The sequence below is a fragment of the Drosophila albomicans genome, chromosome 2R, assembly GCF_009650485.2.
Source record: "Drosophila albomicans strain 15112-1751.03 chromosome 2R, ASM965048v2, whole genome shotgun sequence".
NCBI lineage: Eukaryota > Metazoa > Arthropoda > Insecta > Diptera > Drosophilidae > Drosophila > Drosophila albomicans.
The window spans coordinates 27145493-27166726 of NC_047631.2; the positions used below are offsets into that span (position 1 = coordinate 27145493).

The 21234-nt window shown below is 40.6% G+C and overlaps 1 protein-coding gene across 9 annotated transcripts; it reads right to left on the minus strand.

Annotated features, from left to right (window-relative positions):
- Positions 1-130: 130 nt before the first annotated feature.
- Positions 131-20604, minus strand: LOC117573383 (PH and SEC7 domain-containing protein). Of its 9 annotated transcripts, XM_034256573.2 has the most exons (15): positions 19581-20604; positions 9751-9817; positions 9628-9681; positions 8766-9565; positions 7511-8701; positions 6708-6923; positions 4942-5933; positions 4497-4883; positions 4267-4433; positions 3992-4089; positions 3651-3926; positions 3454-3591; positions 3166-3395; positions 1298-1395; positions 131-1223 (listed from the first exon to the last, which is right to left on the minus strand). In XM_034256573.2, the coding sequence occupies exons 1-14, from the start codon at positions 19722-19724 to the stop codon at positions 1374-1376; spliced, it is 4782 nt and encodes a 1593-aa protein (XP_034112464.1). In that variant the 5' UTR covers positions 19725-20604; the 3' UTR covers positions 131-1223; positions 1298-1373. The 9 variants fall into 9 exon arrangements, with proteins under 9 accessions (XP_034112464.1, XP_034112468.1, XP_034112463.1 ...); XM_034256577.2 differs by lacking the exon at positions 6708-6923 and having other exon boundaries at positions 19581-20602; XM_034256572.2 differs by lacking the exons at positions 131-1223; positions 1298-1395 and adding an exon at positions 1636-1968.
- Between the last annotated feature and the right edge of the window lie 630 nt (positions 20605-21234).

The window sequence follows — 21234 nt, forward strand, 5'->3', positions numbered from 1 at the left end:
TATTGTATTTCGTTTTAGCTTTTTATCTCTTGTATGTTTTTATGTTGTATGTTTCTTTTTATTAGTTTTTTTTCATTTTTGTATTTTAATTTCATATTCTAGCTACGTGGACTTGTCGCGTAATCAACCAATTGGTGTTTGTTTTTTTTTTTTTAAATAAATACATATATTGGAGAAAGTGTTTTAATGTTACTTATATCGCAAAAAGGCCAATAGAGCAAATCATATACCGATTTCGACATACTAATTCGCTGTGTTGTTCAATTCATTAATTATTTATTGTATATACGTAGAGAAAGTGTTTCATAATTTATTTTTATCATTTATAATGATAGCGTAGGTAATGATGTAAGTGTTTTTTGTTTTCTTCTTTATGCATGTACTTTTTTAATTTTAAATAAGAAGTATTTTTAAATTGAATCCCATTTTTTTTCTGGTACAACACAAAAAGCCGTTCAGCAGAATTCCTGGCAGTTGCCAAAACAAATTGAATAGATTTATAAATTACGAGCGATCTCGGCTTCATTTATGAGAATATAGCCTCGATATATATTTGTTGAAATATATATGCATATGTAAAACCATAAGAGTGATTATTAATATTATTATTATTATTATTGTACGTCAGAACTGAGTGTGAAGGTAACGACTTGATTTTGCTCTCAGCAAAATTTTGCCACTATCAAAAATTGTATAGTCAGATACAGATATTCGATAAACATACATATGGATTATATATGTAATATTATTGGAGTTTCCCCGGCACTGTGGGTCAATGAAATTTTGGTAAAACATCAAAATGATTGACTTATTTTCGATTTTGGGGCACACATAGACGGTCAAGGTCCGTTTCAATTTGCAATTAATTTCTGATTGAGATTTTTAGCTTCTAGCCAAGGTTCTTCTGTTGAACGACCGATTTTGTAATTAGGACCCTAATACCCTTAACAACTTCAATTACAATATAGTCATAATCATAATGTTATGTAGCTTAAGAAATGTACATAAATTCTGAATTATTGGCAGACTGTTTTTTCTTTTCTTTTTGTTTTGTTTTTACGGCACTGCCGCAACGCGTGAGTGAATCTCTCTCTCCCCCCTTCATACATATAATCCCCCTCTCCCGTTTCCCATTCCCCCGTTATAATCCCCGTTTCTTCCCAGCTCCATTCCTGTGAGTGTGTGAGTGATGTATTGGTGTGCTAATGGTGTGTGAACATGGGCTGCGTTAAAATGAGGAAGAGAAATAAATGTAATTACAAATGCAAGTAAAAATCATATGAATGTTGAAACTTACCAATTGCCGCAGTGTGTGTGAGAAGTGTGTGTCGATTGAAATGTTCAAAAATCAATAGCGAAACGAAAAAGCGTAATTATTTCTTTTTCTTCTCTTTTCTGTAAGTGAAAACCGAATGCGTTATTAATAATCACACTTATTAGATATAATTGTACATTTGAATTGAATTGAATGAGGCAAATGTGGTGATGAATAAAATGATAGGGATCAAGATGATAATAAGAATTAATGAGCGCTAAATAAGTATGATATATACAGCCAAGCTATACAAACTGGACAGTTGACAAGATGAAATAGAGAACATTGAGATTTTTGTTGTTTTGCATAGACTTGCTCACATTTATATGGCAAGCCAGTTAAGAGAGAGAGAGAGAGAGAGACAGTTAAGAGAGAGTTGTTCATATTGATGTTGTTTGTTGCTTGTTGTTGTTTTGTTGCTGGTGTTGCTCCCAAGTGCAATTGTTGCTCTTGTTGGTTTGTTGTTGTTGCTTGTCTGTTGCTGTTGCTAAGTGTGCTGCTGTTTATAACATTTATGTTTTTCATATTGTTTGTTTTTGCTAAGCAAAAGGTTTGCGTGTGTTTCAAATATGTGTCAAGTTCAATGATGGCTTTTGAAATAGGAGAGTAAATGCCGCCAGGGCGCGAGACAACAGCACCCGCCGTCGAACCATCTGTAAAATTCAAGAATTTTTCTTTTTTGGTTTTTGCATTTTTTTTTCTTGATATGAAACGCAAACAGAACAGAACAGGGAAACGCTGTAAACGAACGAATGTGTGTAGCATATATTGTTTTTTTTTTTGGTTTTTGGCTTGGGGAAATGTCCACTTGTTAGCATGATTCTTATACAAATATGTTTACGCTTTATATGATTTTGTGTAGTGTAGTGTAGTGTTGTGTTGGATAATTTAACAAAACAACTAAGAGTATATATATATTTGTGTGTGTGTGTTTGTGTGTTGTGCGCAAAATGTCTCAAAGAGCCTCTAATTTTTATAACTTTGTTATTCGCTACTTTAAAATGTTTTGGTTTCGTCTGCTTTCAAAACCGACAATTCCAATTTTTAAATGTATATTTAGAATGCTTTGTAGGCAAGGTATAAACATTAAACGTTACTACTTCTATTCTTGTTTTTTTTTTTACCACATTTTTATATGTGTTTGTTTTCTATATTGTTTTTTGTTTTTTCTTTGAACGCCAAAAATGTATTTTCTTTTGCTACGAGTGTGCTTCAAAAACTTTTCGTTATATTATATATAATTTTAGTTCAGTTGTTTTCTATGCGAATCTTGCTTAAAAATCTAATTTTTTTTTGGTTTACTTTGAGTTTTCACAGTAATTTGTGTGGTTTTCATTTTGTTTCAACTAATTTGATTAGGCCTTTTGGTTTCTAGTATTATTATTTACCTACGTGCAACACTTAGGTATGAATTAATTGTTTGTTAATCATATTAATTGGTGATTAAAGCTTTCGTCATGGTCGGACAACAAAAACCACATTTAGAAGACAACGACAATGCTAAAGCAGCAACGCAAACAAAAGTCAAATATAAGTAAAATAAATACACTTAATATTTACATAAATGTAATTACAACTTAGGACCACAGCTGACAAACACAAAAGTAACAAAGCAACAAAAGCTGAGAAAACAACAAACACAGGAACAATCAGAACAAAAGTAGGGAGAATATTATCAAGATATAATTCGGAAGGAGTAGGTTGGTGGAATAGGAATGGGAAAGGATTTGCATTAAACCACACAAGCTGAGAAAACTCCCATTACGCGTCAGCCAATGTCTTGTTGGGCATTGCCGCTAGATGAGGAGTTCCTGGGTCGTTGCTGTTGTTGTTGTTGTTGCTGACTATACCTGCTGTTGGTCGACTGCTGTTGCTGTTGTTGTTGCTGCTGCTGCTGCTGTTGAATACTTTGTGGCGTTGTGGGCGTAGTGCTGCCCGTGCTCACGGGGAATGTGTCGGCGTCCTCTTCGAGCGTTGGCTGTGCCGTCGACTGCTGCTGCTGGCATTGCAACTCCAACGGCTGTTGATCTGCCAACAGCTTGGCTGTTAGAATGCTCACATAGGATTCATAGCGACGCATCTGCAACAAGATTAACGTTTTAATTTAAATTCAATACAGTTAAGCATGCCACACTCACCTCGTATTGCAAATAGCTTTCCTTCTCCTTGAAGTTCTGCAGCGGCAATCCTTTGCTGGGCACAGGCGCCTTTTGGTGCTCCTTCAACTCGTGCTTCAATTGCGCCACCTGAAGCTCATGTGACTCCAGCTGCTCTTTCTGCAGTGACAAAGTATTTATATATCTATTGTTTTGTTTACGCCTTGATTCTTACTTACCATTAGCAGCTTAGTCTGTGCGCTGGGCAAGAGTGGACGCTGGAAACGCTTTTGGCTGCCTACGCCACCTTCGAGAGGCGGCGCTGAAAATGCGGCGCACACATAGTTGATGGTCTCCACCCAGGAGTGCAGCTCCTTGGAGTCGCTGGTCTGGAACAGATACTCGGCCTGATCGGCTGTTTGCAGTCGGAACACATGTTGTTTCTTGGTGTAGTCGTTGGCCATGGTGGCCAGTGCATGATGTATGCGTATCGCATTGTGCAGATTGTCAGACATCTGTTGGAAAATAATTCAATTAGTATTTAGATATATGTAAGTGCTACAGCTGCAGGTTCACTCACTTGACTCTTGCGAAAGCCGTGCTCATCCTTGTGCAGATACAAAACCAGATCGCGCAGCGTAATGTAAAACATTTTCCACGAGCGTTTGCCAAAAGGAGCTATAAAGAAATGTACAATGTAATTAGAGATGTTTTCATTTAAGCATGCAAGACTCATGTCCTGACTAACTGTGTAATAAATAAAAGGTAAGACCTAGGAATCTGACATTTTTGTTGTGGAACACACTACACAATATCACAACCACAAACGTGTCTAAATAGAAAGCGAAACCTTACTCTTCTTAAAGCTCGTGTCGTAGCAGCACTTGCGCATTACATAGCCCTTCTTGTACTCTATAGCTGTGGCAGACTCCGGTGCATCCAGGAAAGGATTTTGACTGACGCCAGTCAGCGCACTGTTGTTATTCGCACGCTGCTGTTGCGCATCTCCCGCCTCATCGTCACTAAAAAAGTACACAAATACATTATTAATACTCAACCAACAAATGAAACAAATATTCACTTACAGCGCCCATTCGAGTGGCTTCGTTTTGATGGCTTGGTACAAGTACTTGAGCACATCCTTGGGAAAGTTTTCGCCATCATTGAGATCGGCCAGATTATCAACAAACTCGGCACAGCTCATCTTGCGATTCATGTTCTGGCCATGCAGATCCGTGTTCAGCAACATGATGGCACAGGTGAGCGTGTGAACCGCATCCTGAGAGTTGAATGTGCCCGGATTGCAGTCAAGGAAACGTTTCGAGAAATGCACAAGCACACGTTCACGTTCCTGCGTCTCGCCGGACAGCGAGAATTGTTGCAGAAATTCGCGTAGTGCTTGATCCAGAGATTTCTTTTCAAAAGTAAAATGCTTCAAATACTCGTCAGCCACAGCGCGGCTAAAGTCGTTGCTGCAAAGCATAGATAATTAATATTTAAGCAGTTAGAATGCAAGAGATGAACACTTACTTTTTGCTGAGATGCCGCGACACATCGCTCTTCTTGAAACCATCGAGGGAATACAGTCTTTTGGCCAGGCGTATGGCCGATGGCATGTCCACAGCCTTGGGCGAGTAATGATACGAATGCAGCGACTCCACATCGCTGCCATCGTCGGAAACAGGCGGCGACGCATCGCGTCCCGCAATCGTGGTCAACGGCTCATCGGTTAGCTCATCCTCCGATCGTGTTACACTGCTCGTATTGCTATTGTCCAGGCCACGCACTTGGATGACCAGCTTGTGCTCGGATTGCTCGCGCTCTCGGTCGCGATCACGTTCGCGATCACGCTCACGTTGCTGCTGCTGGGCCCGCAGCTGCTGCTTGAGCTGCTGCTGCTGTTGGCGCTGTTGGGCAGCCGCATCCGAGACAAGAATGGTGGAGTCCGAATCGCTGGGATCGCTAAGTACCATGCCGCCTAAAATATCGCGAGAACTCAATAAGTTATCGTCGTCTTGATAGTCGGGACTAGAGATATTTGAAATGGCCTCTGAGACGCTCTGATCGTTGCCACCAAAACCACCACCACCACCACTACAACTAGCACCATTAGCACCACCACCATTTGGGCAGCCCAACAGACCCGGCATGGCAACAGCTGATTGATCTCGCTGCTGCTGTTGCTGCTGCTGTGGATACTGCTGCTGTTGCTGATGCTGCTGTTGTTGCTGCTGCAGCTGCTGTTGCTGCAGTTGTTGTTGTGCGCTACGTGAACCCGACGAGGACATTACGGATGAGGAGACCGATGTGGGCGACGCCGGACTGCCGGCTGCCGAATTTTGTGGCGATGAACTAATGGAACTTGAATGGGAATTTGAATGCGATTGCTGACCGTAGTATTGCTGCTGCTGCTGTTGTTGCTGCTGCTGCTGCTGGAGTTGCTGTTGCTGCTGCAGTTGCGCCAATTGATGTGGTTGCAGTGGTGCATTGTAGGTCCACACGATGCGATCACGATTCGATGCCTGCAGTGGAAAGAACATAAATTAGTAATCGTTCAATTGACAAGCTCAATATATATGCACGTTTATAAGATATTTATATATATGGCTGATTTGTCGAATTAGCGCTGGAATTTCCAATTTGCCGCTGCCCAATCTCCCTAAACAATTGCAGTGTGTGGACGGGTAATGTCTCGTCGAGTGTGTGTTTGACGAGTGTAATTACTCGCTGTGAATATGTAACGAGTGTCGTTTCTTGTTGTATGTAAATGACGAGTGTTATTACTCGTTGAATATATGTAACTCGTCGTGAACATATATAGTTGCTTGTTTTGTGGATTTATAGAGTTAATACTCTCTGTGAACATGTAACGAGAATATATACTCGTTATGAATATATGAAGAGTGTTGCTGTTTATTATGTTAATACATAATAAGAGTAGTTACTCGTTGTAAAAGAGTGTAATCAATCGATTCACAAGTTTAATTGATTCTTTACTTCTTTTGACGACGATTTTCTTTTCTTATATTGTTTTGACGAGTGTAGTTTTTTGTTGTGTGTATGAGTAGTGTAATTTGTTGTGGTGTTAATGTATTTTGAGTGTGTTAAGCGTTAAGTTTTGATCAAAATCTTGTTAACTACTTTTCAACTACATACAAACGTTTGACGAAAAGCGCAGGCAACAACACAAGAAATTGCAAATCATAAATGTACCACAATGTTGACTTAATCAAAATCACATCAATGTTTAACAATAATCTCAGATCAGAGCATGCCATGCTTAAACAAATGGCAACCTTTTTGCGTAAAATATAGTTTAGTTTGTTGCTGCCGCCTCGACTAGTTGTTGCCGTTGTCTCTGCTGAAGTTGCTATCGTTATCGTTGCTGTTGTTGTTACATCCGGCGACTCGTTATTATTATTATTATTGTTGATGTTCGTCTCGTTCTCGTTGTTGTTCAGCTGTGGCGAGTTGTTCACTATCGTTGCAGCCGACGCAGACGTTGTTGTCGACTAGTTTTACGTTATTGTCGTGTGTTAAAAAGTTTTTAGTTTAAAATACGAATCAACAGAGAGCGAGAGAGAGAGAGAAAACGAAAGGCAGGAAGGATAGAAAAGAAAGAAAAAATACAAGTAAGATAGACAAGATAGAAAGTTGTTAAATATACACAAAGAAGTACTTAGTAGTCAATAATATGTAGAGATCAGATAACTAAATACAGAGCAAATAGTAACGAGTAAGAGAGTAACGAGAGAGTAACTAACGAGTATCAAGAGTAAATAAAATAAATACTACAGAAACAATTGAAACATGATGAGATCGCATGATGATTATTTCGAGTGACTGCTAATTACAGCTGATGAATGAATATGAAATGATCGATGAATACTACGTGAATTGGATACACACACACACATACAAGGAACATATTCAACTACTACAAACAACGCTTTAACAAATGTTTACAGACAACAACGTGTTGTGCGTGTTCTGCGGGAGATTCTTTTGAGGGGAAGTTCTGGAAACTTGTTCTGTCATTTCGGCTAGTTAGGGAAAATATCACACTACACAACGTATCCTCGTTGCACCGTCGTCTCACCTGCGAATCCTCCGAGTCGTGACGAGTATCCAGCAGCGTATTCAGCGAGCTATTCACATCCTCATCGATATCGATGGGTATCACAGCCGCAATGCCCTCGCGCTGTATCTGCTGCAGATGATCCTCTGATTTGCTGGTACGAAACCCAGCTGCATCGCACTTGCGCACCACATGCCCGTTGTGGCGACGCACCACAACAGCTCCGCCACCCGCTCCGCTGCCAGCTGGCGCATTACTCGATTCGGGCGCCAACGAACTGGGTTCTGGGCTGGTGGGCACCGAGCTGGCTGTCTCCTTATCAATGAGAGGCGCCGACAGCGAAATGGGCGACGTTGGCACTGAGAACGAGGTTTCGTCCTGCAAACCCAAACCCAGCACAGCCTCGCTCTTGACCGTGCCGGAGGAATTCGACGTGGACGCCGAGTAACCAGCCGTTGCTCGAGCCGCACAATCAACAGCATCGCGATTCCTTTGCTGCTGCTGCTGTTGCCGCGCCAGGCTGCGTTGTTTGAGCGCACGCATTCGTTGCTTGGCCGAGCCGGAACCAGAACCCAACGAATTGGTCGAGTACTCCTCGTCGCCAGCATCGTTGTCCTCCTCGTTGTAGTCCACATCGTCGTCGTCATCATCATCGTCCACTAGACACTGTCGATCGCTGTCATCCTCGTCACCGCGTCCCATTCCACTCTGATACGTCTCGATGTTGGTGATGTCATAGTGTGTTTGATCCTCCTCTCGCTCCTCCGGATCTGCGTCCAGTTCATCCTCATTTTGGTAGTATTCATAGCGCTGTTGTTGCTGCTGCTGCTGTTGTTGTTGCTGGCGATAACGCTGTTGTTGCTGCTGCTGTTGTCGTTGCTGCTGCCGTTTATTGTCATCATACTCGACCGTGGCATCCTCATCGCGTTCCAATTCTTCGCACATTAGCAACGTATCGTTAGTCAACGAATCGCGTCGATTGTAACTATTGTTGATGCTATCACGCTGCTGCTGCTGTTGTTGTTGCTGCTGCTGCTGACAGCGCTGCAACTTGGCATCGCGTTTAACAGAATCCGAACTGGCCGTATTGGTGGGTGAATCCACCGACGAGGACGAAGTGGGCGATGACTCGCCGGAGGCACGTGGAGCCAAGGCGCCATTGGCGCGTGCATTGGCCAGATTGCGCTTGGGAAAGTCACGCAAACTGTCCACCTACAAATAGAGAAAGCATTAGCAGATGTATACCGAGGATCATCTGACAACTATTTGCACTTACCTTCTTGGCCTGCGTTGTGAGTAAGCTGCTGGATTGCGGCGTCTTCGACAGATTCAATATCAAATCACCCGTCATCATATAAGCCTCAAACCTCGGCGCCTTTGCCGGCTGCGGTGGCGCCGAATTGGGCTCCGGCTCGCGATCCGCCTCCCGATCCGTATGACGCTGCCGATTGGCAGCCGGACTGCCGCTGTAACTGTTCGAATGCTGCAGCGGCTGCAGTCCGTTGCCGTTGGCCGCCTTTGTTGGGATTTGGGATGGACGTGGACGCTTATGCTGTGGCGATTGCAATTGTGGCAACTGCTGTTTTGGCGCAGCCTTCAGAGCCTGTGGAATGCGTGACGGGCGAAATGTTGGCGATGTGGCGTCACCACCTGCAGCTGCTGCCGTTGGCGATGTGGCAATGTTGCTGTTGCTTATGCTTGTTGTAATGGTGGTCGATTCCACCATTTGTATCTTGGTCGAGCTGGCGGATGAGTTGCGACTGTGTGTGTGCGTTGTTGTTGACGATGCGGTGGCAAATGATTGAATACCCGTTGTTGTGGTTGTTGTTGGCGATTGCTGGCGCAACGTTGGCAAATGCGTTGTGGGCGTTGACTTGTAACGCAGCGCCGGTGAACCAGCATTTGGGGGCGTGGCGTTGCCGCCCTTCGAGTGCAACTGCTGCTGCCGCTGATGCTTCGGCGATGCGTTCGCGCTGCTGCTGTAATCGTAGATATTGATGGGAGACTCAATGTCCACGTAATGCGGACTCTGCGTGTTCGCCAGCTGCTCTTTAATGCGCGCCTTCAACTTGGGATCTGTGGAGGAAATGCTAATTAGAAACGATCTGCGAATAATTATAGCTTATTTAAAGACTTGCCTCGTTTCAGCTCCAAGGTTACTAAGTTCTCCGACAGTCGCAGACATTTGAGCACTAGAATAACATTTAAAAGATTAATACACTGCAGATGGACTAAAAATATATGCTTTGCCATGAACTTGCCTTCCTTCGTTGTATAGCGATGCACATCGATGCCGTTGACTTTCAGTATCACGTCGCCAGCTTCAACCTGCAAAGAGCAAGAGAGAAAGAAAGAGTTAGTAAAGATGATTGACTGACGGGTTGCTCACAGCTCTAGGAGGCTGAAATTTGGACACATAATAGCTGTTAAGTTGTGAATATGAAATATGAACCTATTTCTTAAAATTCTCTATGACAACTGCGTGAAATCTGGGGTCAAAGCTTGCTCGACGGACGTCTAATTTCGGCAATGATTTGCACAGGCAACAAAAGCTTATTGATTTTCCTTGCACAGTCTTTTGTTATTGCCCCTGCTGCGGGCGGGGGCGGGTGCGGGGGCATGAACAGAGGCGGTTTCTCTGTTTGTGTGGCACATGCCGTCGTCAATCCCCAGCGTTGTTGTCGACACTTGTAAACTATTTTTAATTCTTATTTTCAGCGTGTCAACAACAAACAACAACAAAACGACGATTCGGCGGCGCTTTATTCTGACGTCAAAATTGTCGGCGTGCTCTTGTCATTGTTGTTGTTTGTTACTGTTGTTGTTGTGACTGGTACGCATTTCCTCGTAGTAACAGGCGAGGAGAGTCCTCTTCAAGCACATAGTTTATTCAATAAATTTATTATATAGTATCTTGTGTTGTACGCACTTGCTCATGCAAAATGCATACGACTTTGAAATTGGTTTTATTGCATAATTAATAGCGCACAAAGTGCCTTTTTCGACTTTTGGGACGCTAATCTAAATTTTATGCACGACAAAATTCACAATGTCTAAGAGATGCCGCGCGCTACCTTTTTTTGCTTGTCGGTCGGTTGTTCTGTCTTTTGAGAATATTTTCGGGGCGCGCGAGTAATTAAACTTGGGGATATTGCACTACTTAATTTATGCGGTCGCTAGCCTGCTGTGTGCATGTGTAGCTATCGTTCACAATAGACGGCGACGACAGATGAGCGCAGAGTTGCATGGCACTCGCTCTCTCGGCTCTCTTTGTGCAGTCTGCACAGAGCGCGCACTTAAGAGAAATGCAAGTAAAGAGAGTCTGCTGCATACGGACTGCAACGATGCTATGTTCGGCTCCTCTAGAGGGCCGCCAACGTCATTGAAATGCTGATAAAAAATTAATTTCAAGTCCTTTGGAAAAAAAATACACAAACACACACACGCGCTACTTTGGGGTTTACGTAATGTTTTGGAGAATGGCAAATGGAAACGCCTTAAATGGAAAGCGTGAAAAGCCCCCTTGGCGACGGGTTGCAGTAATAAGACTGATAAGTGAACGTCGCGATGCGTTGCGTCGCGTCGCGTCAAAATCTCATTAATAGCACGCCGTTAAAATCTACAGCATCAGCTGTAATTAAACACTTCAACATAAGCGAGAGATGAGAGCTGCACTAATACAATTGCAAGCCACACATGTCTAGGCGCAATTCATGCAAATTAGCAGCACACACACACGACTGTAAACATCTGCTTGTGTGTGTACACACGCATTACAAAGAAATTGCTTTTGCTTGTTGTCGCTTGTTCGTTTTCATTTAGCCGGCATTTCACTTTCACATCTCCAATCGTTGAAATTGGCTTGCGTATGTATTAGTGTATGAATGTATGCATGTGACTATTTGCATATATTTATTTACAAGCGAAGTCAATCAGAAGTCCCGTTTGCCCTTTGCCATTCGATAAATTTAGAAATTGTTTTCAAATTGAATAAATAGCATCATGGTTAAGTTCATCATTTTTTGCGTCACGTTTCCGTCTTCATGTTTTGTTCTCGCAAGCTGTTGCAAAGTTTCGTGAGCAAGTCCTCGGCCTTCACCCAGTGTGACCAGATGTTGGGACCAACGACAATGATAAATGAAACGAATTGTAGCGTTAATTAATAATCATAGGAACTGGGTATTGTTTATTAACAGGTGTTTACGTCACACTAATCGCATTTAAATCAAATTAATATACCATAAAAACACTGATAACGTACCCTCGCTATTGTTTAACATTGTCGTCACGTCTGGTTATCAATCTACCTAAAACGGACACTTGATGCCTCAATTAGTGTCAAAAACCATTGAAACACTACTATTAATACACATGCAATATTTATATATATTTGGGGTAGCTTCGTATTACGGCAGTAGTTGGCTTTACTTGAACTCAGATTCAATGACAACGCTTTGTGTATGTGTGTGTTATGCATGTGTTTATCGACAGTGTGAATCGCTTTATTGTTGTGCCAGCAATATCAATTAACAATAGCAACAACTGCACGCCCACCCAATTACACACTCGACAGGCGGTAGGTGGCGCTAGGCTGTAGTAGGTAAACAAACGCAATGGATTGATTGTATTAGTGTCAGCGTGCAATGCCATCGATGACGATGTCGATAACAACAATAACAACACAGGCGACATGCCGATGACCTAGTCAAGTACGAAGCCATAGCCATGGAACGAGTGCTGTCTTCACACAAGCAGAGCAGAGTAGAGCAAAGAGTGCAAAAACAAAAACCTTTACCTCTTTGCGTCATTCATTTGGCAAACGAAACATGAAATTTATTGAAAATCAATGTAAGGAACAGAGACAGATAACAAAAAACCAAGAACAACATTGCGTGGGCCGTTACCGTTACCTTGTCTTGTCTTGCAAGCGCAAAAAAAAAACACGCACACCTGACGCAGACAGAGACAAATGCAGTTGTTTCAGTAATAGACGAATAATTAGGACAAAGCGTAATTCGCAAACTCTGAGTTTTGTTTTGTTGCCATGCCAGTTCTTTCACTTGTCTTCACAGCATAAACCATTGTGAATGCTTAAGAGTGACCATCACACAGACACGACACGAGCTGTCGCTGTCTCTGTTATTTATCATCATGCTTGTCAAGCACAGTACTCTATGTCTGCATGTAGTGGTGTCTGTCGGACTGTCAGTCAGTCCACTATGACGTCTCATTTAAATATGTTTGCATGATAAATGAGAGCACATCCCTAATTCGATAACAGCAGAAGCAGCAGCAGCATTGCAGCACTCTTGTCATATTCCATTCATACATTTGTTTGTTTGTATATTTGTACGACCTTGCCAACAATCTGGACTCGCAACCATTGTGTGCTGTGCGTCTCTTTTTTAATGATCACAACATTCATTTTTGCACAACAAGAGCGCGCTCCCCCAACCACAATCAACAAAAAAAACAAGAAAAATGAACATTAAAACGTTGATTTTATTATTACACGTATAGGTGAGTGTGTGGTATGTGGAAGTGTGAAGTGAGTGTGTGGGTGTTGTGCAATCGGTAATCGGCAAGACAGCCGGAAGTCGAAAATGGCGATATGGCATCCCATATTCGGCTTGCTTAATTCTGCTAATTTTAGTATGATGTTAAATCTGACGCCGTTTCCATGTAAATTTTTTGTCCAAATAGTATACAAAACTAAACTGCTTGTGAATTGAGTTATTCACGGATCGTTGCAAATTTAGCGCACTACTAAAAACACAAGAGAAGAATGTACAAACAATTTAAAGTCGTAAAATTATACGTCATTTAAATAGAAACCATAACGCAATGCTCTCTAAGAACTAGTTATTAAAGCAACTATAACTGTGTATTCGTATTTGTGTACTTAGTTGACTGTTGGATTTCCATTTTTACGACAATTTCACAGCTACTTTACCTTCATTCTGCCCACTTTTGTGTAAACGCAAAATAAACTACAAGCGCGCTATAGTTAAGAGAGCCCGCTTAAGAGATACCCTGCTCAATTACTATAATTATAAGTAAACTAACAAACGGCAGATGGCGCCAGCTATTATCCCTGGTGAGATCATATTAGCTTCCATACGCTAGATGGTGCCAATTGCGATCTATCCAGTTATCTGGTTTGCTGTCTGTATCAAGAGTCCATTTACAAGGTATACAAGTTACCCCATAGCTAAGAAATTAGCACAGAAATGGCAAACCCTCATCCCTTCAGTGTGACCTGTATTTGCTTCTGTGCAAAAGTGTAAAAATTAGACGAAAATAAAACTACAACAGAAACAAGAACAAAACCAGGCAACGTAAATGTGTGTTTTAAACAAGTTTATTTTCGTTGCTCTTGTTTTGTTATTGATTTGCCTACGCTGCTGCATTGTTGCAAAAATGTATTCCGAAAATGGACTGGCAAACAAACCAGGCCAGCAGCTAAAGTTTTTTATTTGGGCTACTTGCCCTGCCCTCCACTTCTAATCTATTCCGGCCGGCCGGCTCCTCATCGACATATTCTCTGGCCACTTTACGTCTAATTGAGCATTCGAAAGACAAGAAGAAAAAAGAAGCATACGCCATACACACACACAAATACACTCTTGCGTGTGTTGTGCAAAGAGAACTCGAGACGGATGACGACGACAAGTGCTGCCACTCAATTTATAGCCAACACAGACAGCAGCCAAGTGGCAACACCGTCAGACAAAGTGCAGCCATTTCTTACATGTTTATAAAAACACTCACACAAGCAAACAAATGTATCTACATGTGTGTGTGTTGGTGTGGCTTTTGTTGCCTATGCTTGGGTTTGGCAGCGTCTTTTGTGACGCTTGGGCGCACACAAACAAACACTCTTTAATATAATGCTTAGATTTAGCGCAAAGTTTACTGCACACTGAGCTACCGCTGCGCTTTCTTTGGCTGCTGCTGCTGCTACTGCTATATTTGTGCTTTTTGCATGCCGAGCGACGACGCGCGAGTGCCGAGTGCCTTATGCACTCATTGTTCTAAGTTATTATTTCGTTGATTGTTGTTGTTTTTGTTTTCTTGCTGTGCGCTGTGGCGTGGCGTGCAACGAACCACAGCCATTGGAGCTCGCGTTTGCCACTGAGCCACCCCCTCCCCCTCACCAATCCCCTTGAGCCACTGCCCACCACCCGTTGAGCCAACAGCATTAAAAGCTAACTTAATAAACGCGCTCACAATTTTTGCTACTTTTGTAATTCAATTAAAGCGAATTCACTTTAGTGTGCACTTTTGACTTCAAGCGAACCGAGAGAGAACCCAACGAACCTACAATCTCTCTCTCACACACACATACGCTAATACATGTGGGCACATCTCTCTTTAGTTGGAACGTTGACATTTATCGAAATGGCAAAATGGTCGCGTGCAAAAGTTGTTGTTATCGCAATTCTTCATTCTTTCTGTTGTTGTTGTTATTGTTGTCGTACCGTGTCGTGACCTACCCATCTTTAGCCACTGTTGCCATCTCGTGCTACGCACATTGAACTCAAAATGACAGTTTTATGTTTTCTAGAGCTTGACGTTCTTCACCGTTTACTTGCGCGTTTCATTTCGTCCACAATTTTCGTCGTAAAGTGCAAAGATCTGTGGGCGGGCTCTCGATAACGAGCATTTTGCAATGTTGCCATCACTAACACTTCAACACAGATGCTCTCACATGCATGTGAATCCACATAGACAATAAATAAAAAAAAAAAGAAACAGAATACAAAAATCAATACAGCCTTGTGCTTCTTTTGTCTCTATTGTTTGCTTGGTTGTCGTCTGCGACAATTAATTTGTTTTCAGGCTACAACAACAGCAACAGCAAAAGTCGTTAGTCACTTCCAGTTAAAGGCTAATTAAGAATAGCGTTAGAATTTTTGCAAGACCAAAAAGACGGTCAAACAAAAGGAAACAGAGAGAGATGAGAGGAAGTGGGTTGGCCTAAAGATCGTAGTGCTGAAGATTAAAATTGTGTTGATGTTTTTGAGCCTGAACCAGTTCCGAGTACATCTCGTAATTGAAACGCGTACAGTTTGTTCCAGTTCTAGAATTTGAACTGGTCAGCAAAATGACGTAACTGACAGGTTGAGGATTATAAAGCACAGTATAGTAGGTAGAAATTAAAAAGTCATTTAGACTCTGGAAGAGAAACCAAATGAAATATATGAGAACCGCGAAATTGATTAATGATGCAATGAATGCAGCATGATGGTAAAACAAAACAAAACACATCATTAAGTGGAAAGAACATGTGATATAGCAAAACACATATTCCAGTATATACATATTTCTTTAGACGTCTCTACATTTCTCTCTTGAGACAAATAATACAAAATTTGCCAGTCGTTATCGTCGTATCAAATTGTCCGTAAACAAACAAACAACGAACACAAACTTGCACAAAGGAAGTGCAACACAGAGAAACATTACTAACAATAGCACAAGTGGCAACTACGACGAGAAAAAAGAAGAAAATGCATGAAGGCACAAAAGGAATGCGATGACAGTCGACTGTGGAAATTGTATGGTCATACATAAGTACATATGTGTATGATAAATATTCTGCTACACATCGTGTGTTGAAAGCAATAAACGCTCTTGGCTTTATTAAATTGAGTTTCAATAAAAAAAACCCCAGCCTTTATAGCTAAACGACTCTATCAGTCGGGCAGTGTAAACATTCCATAGCATTAATATTTCTTTAGGGATCTGCCAACACTTGCGCATGTCACAAATATAAATCACTTTGACATCACGCAATTATGAACTATCGACAGAATCACGGTCCAGCACTATAAAGTGTGAGAAAATATTTTATACATACATGCATTGCATATGTATTTATTTCTATCATGCATACGTTTGTACACTCATATTTGTTGTCGTCTCTGTTTATCTGGAGAGTTTTTACACAATTCACAACTCATTGAAAAATTGTGTTCACTGCGAGAACAACAACAACAACACAATCATAGGCAAGCTGACAAATGCAGACACTTTGTGAGATAGAGAAAAACAAAAACAAAAACAAGACGAGACACAAACGAGAAGCATCGCCCCAACAAGTTGTAAGCGAAAGCGATAATAACAAATTGAAAAAGTGCGTGCCGGTGCGTGTGTGTGTGTGCTTGGGTGTGAGTGAGTGCGTATGTCTGCGTGATTACAACGCCGGCAGCAAAGTCGACAAGTTGGTTGCGACGACAATGCCAGCAGCAAATTGCAGCGTACGACGGGGTTTACAGCTCTATAGGTATTAGTGTATTGGTGTATTCGAAGTCGTTGTCATCAGTGTTGGCGGTGCAGCCGTTTTCTCGACAAATATAGCATTTTATCGCAGATATTTGATTCGTTAACATTTATGTATACAATTTTTGCATCATATAAAATATTCTAAAACACAAAGTTTACATACTGATTTATGTATACAAGTTGAAGACCTTCGTCACTTAATTAATACATCTTGTAAAATTTACGAAAAAATGTAAATAAAACCCCAAAATTTGTTACATTGGCTAAGTACCAAGTCTCACATTATTTTAAAAAATAATTGTCTAAACCAGTTTGAGGAATTCATTTTATACTTTCATAACAATAAAATTAAAACAAAAACATTATTTTTAACCTTTTAAAATGGTTGGAACCCTTATTTTTTATGAGTAAATTTTGGTTTCTTTAAAAACAGATTTTTTGGTCCCAAAAATTGCCAACACTGTTTGTTATTTATGCATTTGTTGCTGTCTTTCTGCTCCCATTTCTTGTTTTGATACCCCATTATAAATAGAGAAATGTGCAACAGTTTTTTAATGTGTATTTCCGACACCATTCATGATAATATATACACCATGTATTTTGATAATCTTTCGATGTAAAATTTGAAAATCTTCCAGGTTTTGTATAATTTCTTCTTCCCACATTTTGCAAGTTGATTATTTAAGGTGCATGTTTTCGTATTTTATTTTGTTAAATTATTTAATAACTCAAACAAGTTAAAAATTCCAAACACGTTTTCTACGTTGTATTTTCTTTGCTTTTTAATTTATTTTTTTTTTGGCTGTTTTTTGTTAAACTCTCTTCGCTTTCACGCTTTACTTGTTATGGTTGCTGTTGTTGTTATTGTTGACAAAACTTAAAAGCCAAAGGCAATAATATTATGCGTGCTCAAACATTTTGTAGCTTGTTGTCGTTTTGTTTTGTTCCGCTTTGTTTTCTTTATTTTTATTTTTATTTTATTATTGCATTTGACTTCGTCTGATAATTATAAAGTGAATACTCAGTCAGCTATAAAAGTATTTGTATGTGTGTAAAACCTGGAGTTATTTTTATAATTTTGTCTTTGCATTACTTTTTATAGTATTGCTGTGATTGTTGCCGTTGTTATTATTATTGTAATTGTTCGATTGCTTTGTGCTGCGCATTTCTTTTGAATAGAGCCAAACACTAAATGAACTCTCAATGAATTTTTCTTGCATTTGAATGCATTTAAAATGTGCAACACGTTTCATGGCTCTAGCGACGTGGACAAATCCCTAACGAATCATTTCCGATCCCGGTTTTTTTTCCTTTCTTTCAAACATTCTTTATAATTAAATCTTGAGGGTTTTCTGTGGTGTTCTACACACATAAAACACAGATACACTCACGTATATGTGTTTGTGTGTGTTTGTCAACAGAGATAAAACTGTACAAACACAAGTCTCCAATGCATAACTCTACACGCTGACTAGATACGAATTCTTTATGTACTTTTCTGCAAGAATTTTACTATTCCAGATGAGTTGAGATTTGAATTCGGAATTAATATTATTCTTGGAAAATGAGGAAACGGTTATCGCAATGTACATAAGAACGAGTATTTATTTATTTAGTTGTATTTACTTATAAATATGTACATTAATAATATTATACACATTAAAAGTGCAATCAGTCATTGTCTTGAATGTTTAAACATTAAAGTTTTAGATAATGGAACTGAGCATACAAAGAAAATGTTTTAAACATATTCAAAATACGATTATTATCAGCATGCCGGCGATTTGATTAATGCATTGTTGATTTTTTCATAATATCAAAAGCTTAAAAGCAATAAAAACAAATGCTTAATAACATACTACAAACCGCTGGAATTGCTAATTTATATGTGCATGTGTATGTGTGCGTCAAAAACAAAATACAAATTCTTTTTATATACAACAAAAAAGTGAAGATATTTTTTTTTTGCGTCACGATTCCCGGCTGTGCCAAATGATTTAGTTGCCTTGTAGATTTATTAAAATGGAAATTTAAATACATTTGTGGCTACATCCAAAGAGAATTGCCAATTCTATACACACTCACATACACTTTACAGTTGTATGTATGTGTGTGTAGATATTTATTTTTGCGCTAAATTGAAATCGAAATGAGCAAAGCAATTCATGGGAATTTTCAATAACAAAAGTAAATAGAAACGAGCGAAACCAAAACGAAAATTGATACATTGAAATGAGTGTGAGTTAGCAAGTGAATATGTGTGTGTGTGAGAGTGGCCAGTGCCAGCCTCAGACACACACATATTCCCAAACCCCCATTCCCCCAACAACCTTAGCTGTGTAGCGCACCAATAAAATAGCGCAAGTGACACGATGACATCACAGTGGGCGACAAACAGCGAAAGACCACCAAAGGAGTAAAGAGCACAGACGATGGTCGCAACTCTTTCACGTCTTCTGCATTATTGAGTGCATTTCGTTTAACACTTAAGACAACAACAACAACAAGAAAAGGAACAACAATGTGCTTATCTACGACAGATACTCCACCACCCACCACATCCAGAACCCACTATGGGCTGTTGCTTCCCCCACAATGCGGTATTGAGGTGGCTTTTTCCCCCTCCCTCAGCCCAACTTTTGGTGCTTGGTGGTTGATGAAGTCATAGGGCAGTCCCAAAGAAAGATACTGCGACAACTTAGAGGGTGGGAGGAGGCACGGTCACACTAACATGGCTGTTAGTGTTGGTAAGCATGCAAGTAAATACATAACATATACATGTGTGTGTTGTTTTTGCACTTACCGCACCACAATCGGCAGCCGGCGAATTCTCGACAATGTCGTAGATGACATGCGGCGGTCCAGTTGTGCCGAGCAGCGAAAACCCGAAACCGGAATGCTGCTCGCTGCGACTGCGACGCAGCACCACTTTCAATTCCTCGGTCATTGCGCGACGCTGACGTTGACGTTGTCGCCTTCTGCTGCTGCGCTGCGCTGCTTTTTGCCGCTCCCTGTGTGCGGGTGTGATGTGTGTGCGTGTGTGTGAGTGTGTGTTGGTGTTATTTGCTGACCACCTGGGACTGCTTTGCTGACTGCTGACCGCTTGTTCACTTACGTATTTATGTTTTTCGTGTGTTTTACTTGTATTTAATTTGCCAACGTGTTTGGCACTGTCGTCATTTGCACTTTGGTTTAATTTACTTATTCACGAAATGAAGTTTTGGGCTTGGCTGCGCTGTCGTTGTCGCTGCCGCCACTTCTCGCTACACTTCTTTGCGCACTCATTTACAATTGCTTTTTATTTCACTTACACGCAGGCACAAAACGCACACACTCACACGAATGCACGCACGCACACACAACACTCACATGCAGCAACTCAAACGCAGACACAACACACACACAATTACAATTACAACTTCAAAATTGACTGCTTGAATTTTGTGTTGATCTCATATTTAACAATTTCAATTGCTCCGCTTTCTTTTAACGCAATTTTTTTCAGCTACCGACGAAACCTAAAAACTTGTTAAATTCGGTTTTCGGTTTTTTCTTCTTTTTTTTACTGAGACTCGCGAGACTTTTTCTCTCTCCACTGCTTTCAAACACTCTGTCGCCGCAGTCGCTGCTGCTGCGCTGTTGTTTTGCCAACTGCCGCGGGTTGCAGATTTAACCAATCATTGCGGCGCGCCTGTACGTTATTTGTCAGGCTATTAATATCGGGTGTTACGCTATTGCGAATACATTTAATTAATTAGTATTAATTAAGTTTGATGAAGAAAAAAAAGCTGATGCGGATGCGCGACTCGCGAACCGACGAACACCACAGACGCCTTTCTGTTGTTGTCAGTGTGACAGCAGATTGCAGTTTAAAAAATGATAAATATACCAAACTAATAATTGTTTTTAAGGTAACACTTTCATAGTGGTGGACCAATTAAAGCCGTTTGCATTTCAATAATTGTTTTAATATTAAAAATATAAATTAATAACCCAAACGACAATTATTTATATGAACCAGAACGCAATGGCGATATATATTTTCTGTTTAAAACTATAAATTTTTCACATGACGGTACTTTTTTTCTGCATAACGATGTTCAGTAGACGCAATAGTTCATCTTCGGATAGGTATAGAAGTGTGTAACAATATGTTAAGTTCGAATTATCATAAATATATGAAATTAATTATTAAGCACAATTGAACTTACAACAATATTTTGTATAGTAATGTTGGCTAGCATGATGTATTTTGTTTGGGTGACCATCATACCGGCAGCAAAGAGCTATCGGGAACAGTCTGGAGTGTGTTGCCAGATGTCGTAAAACTCGGCGCAAAATTTAACTTGATTTGAATTGTGTAGTTTACCAGACCACCTTACGTTTAGAACTTCTTTCCAACATTGCATTAGTTGAATTCATTTATACAGCATTACAAGTAAGTTTAAGCCTGGATA

Bases quoted from the DNA above. Each gene is read 5' to 3' on its own strand.
- LOC117573383 (XM_034256570.2), bottom strand. From the start codon at position 19,724: ATGACCGAGGAATTGAAAGTGGTGCTGCGTCGCAGTCGCAGCGAGCAG. The intron at 9,566-9,627 runs GCAAGTCTTTAA...TTTCCTCCACAG, and splicing joins AACCTTGGAGCTGAAACGAG to ATCCCAAGTTGAAGGCGCGC. The intron at 3,396-3,453 runs GTGAGTGTGGCA...ATCTTGTTGCAG, and splicing joins AAAGCTATTTGCAATACGAG to ATGCGTCGCTATGAATCCTA.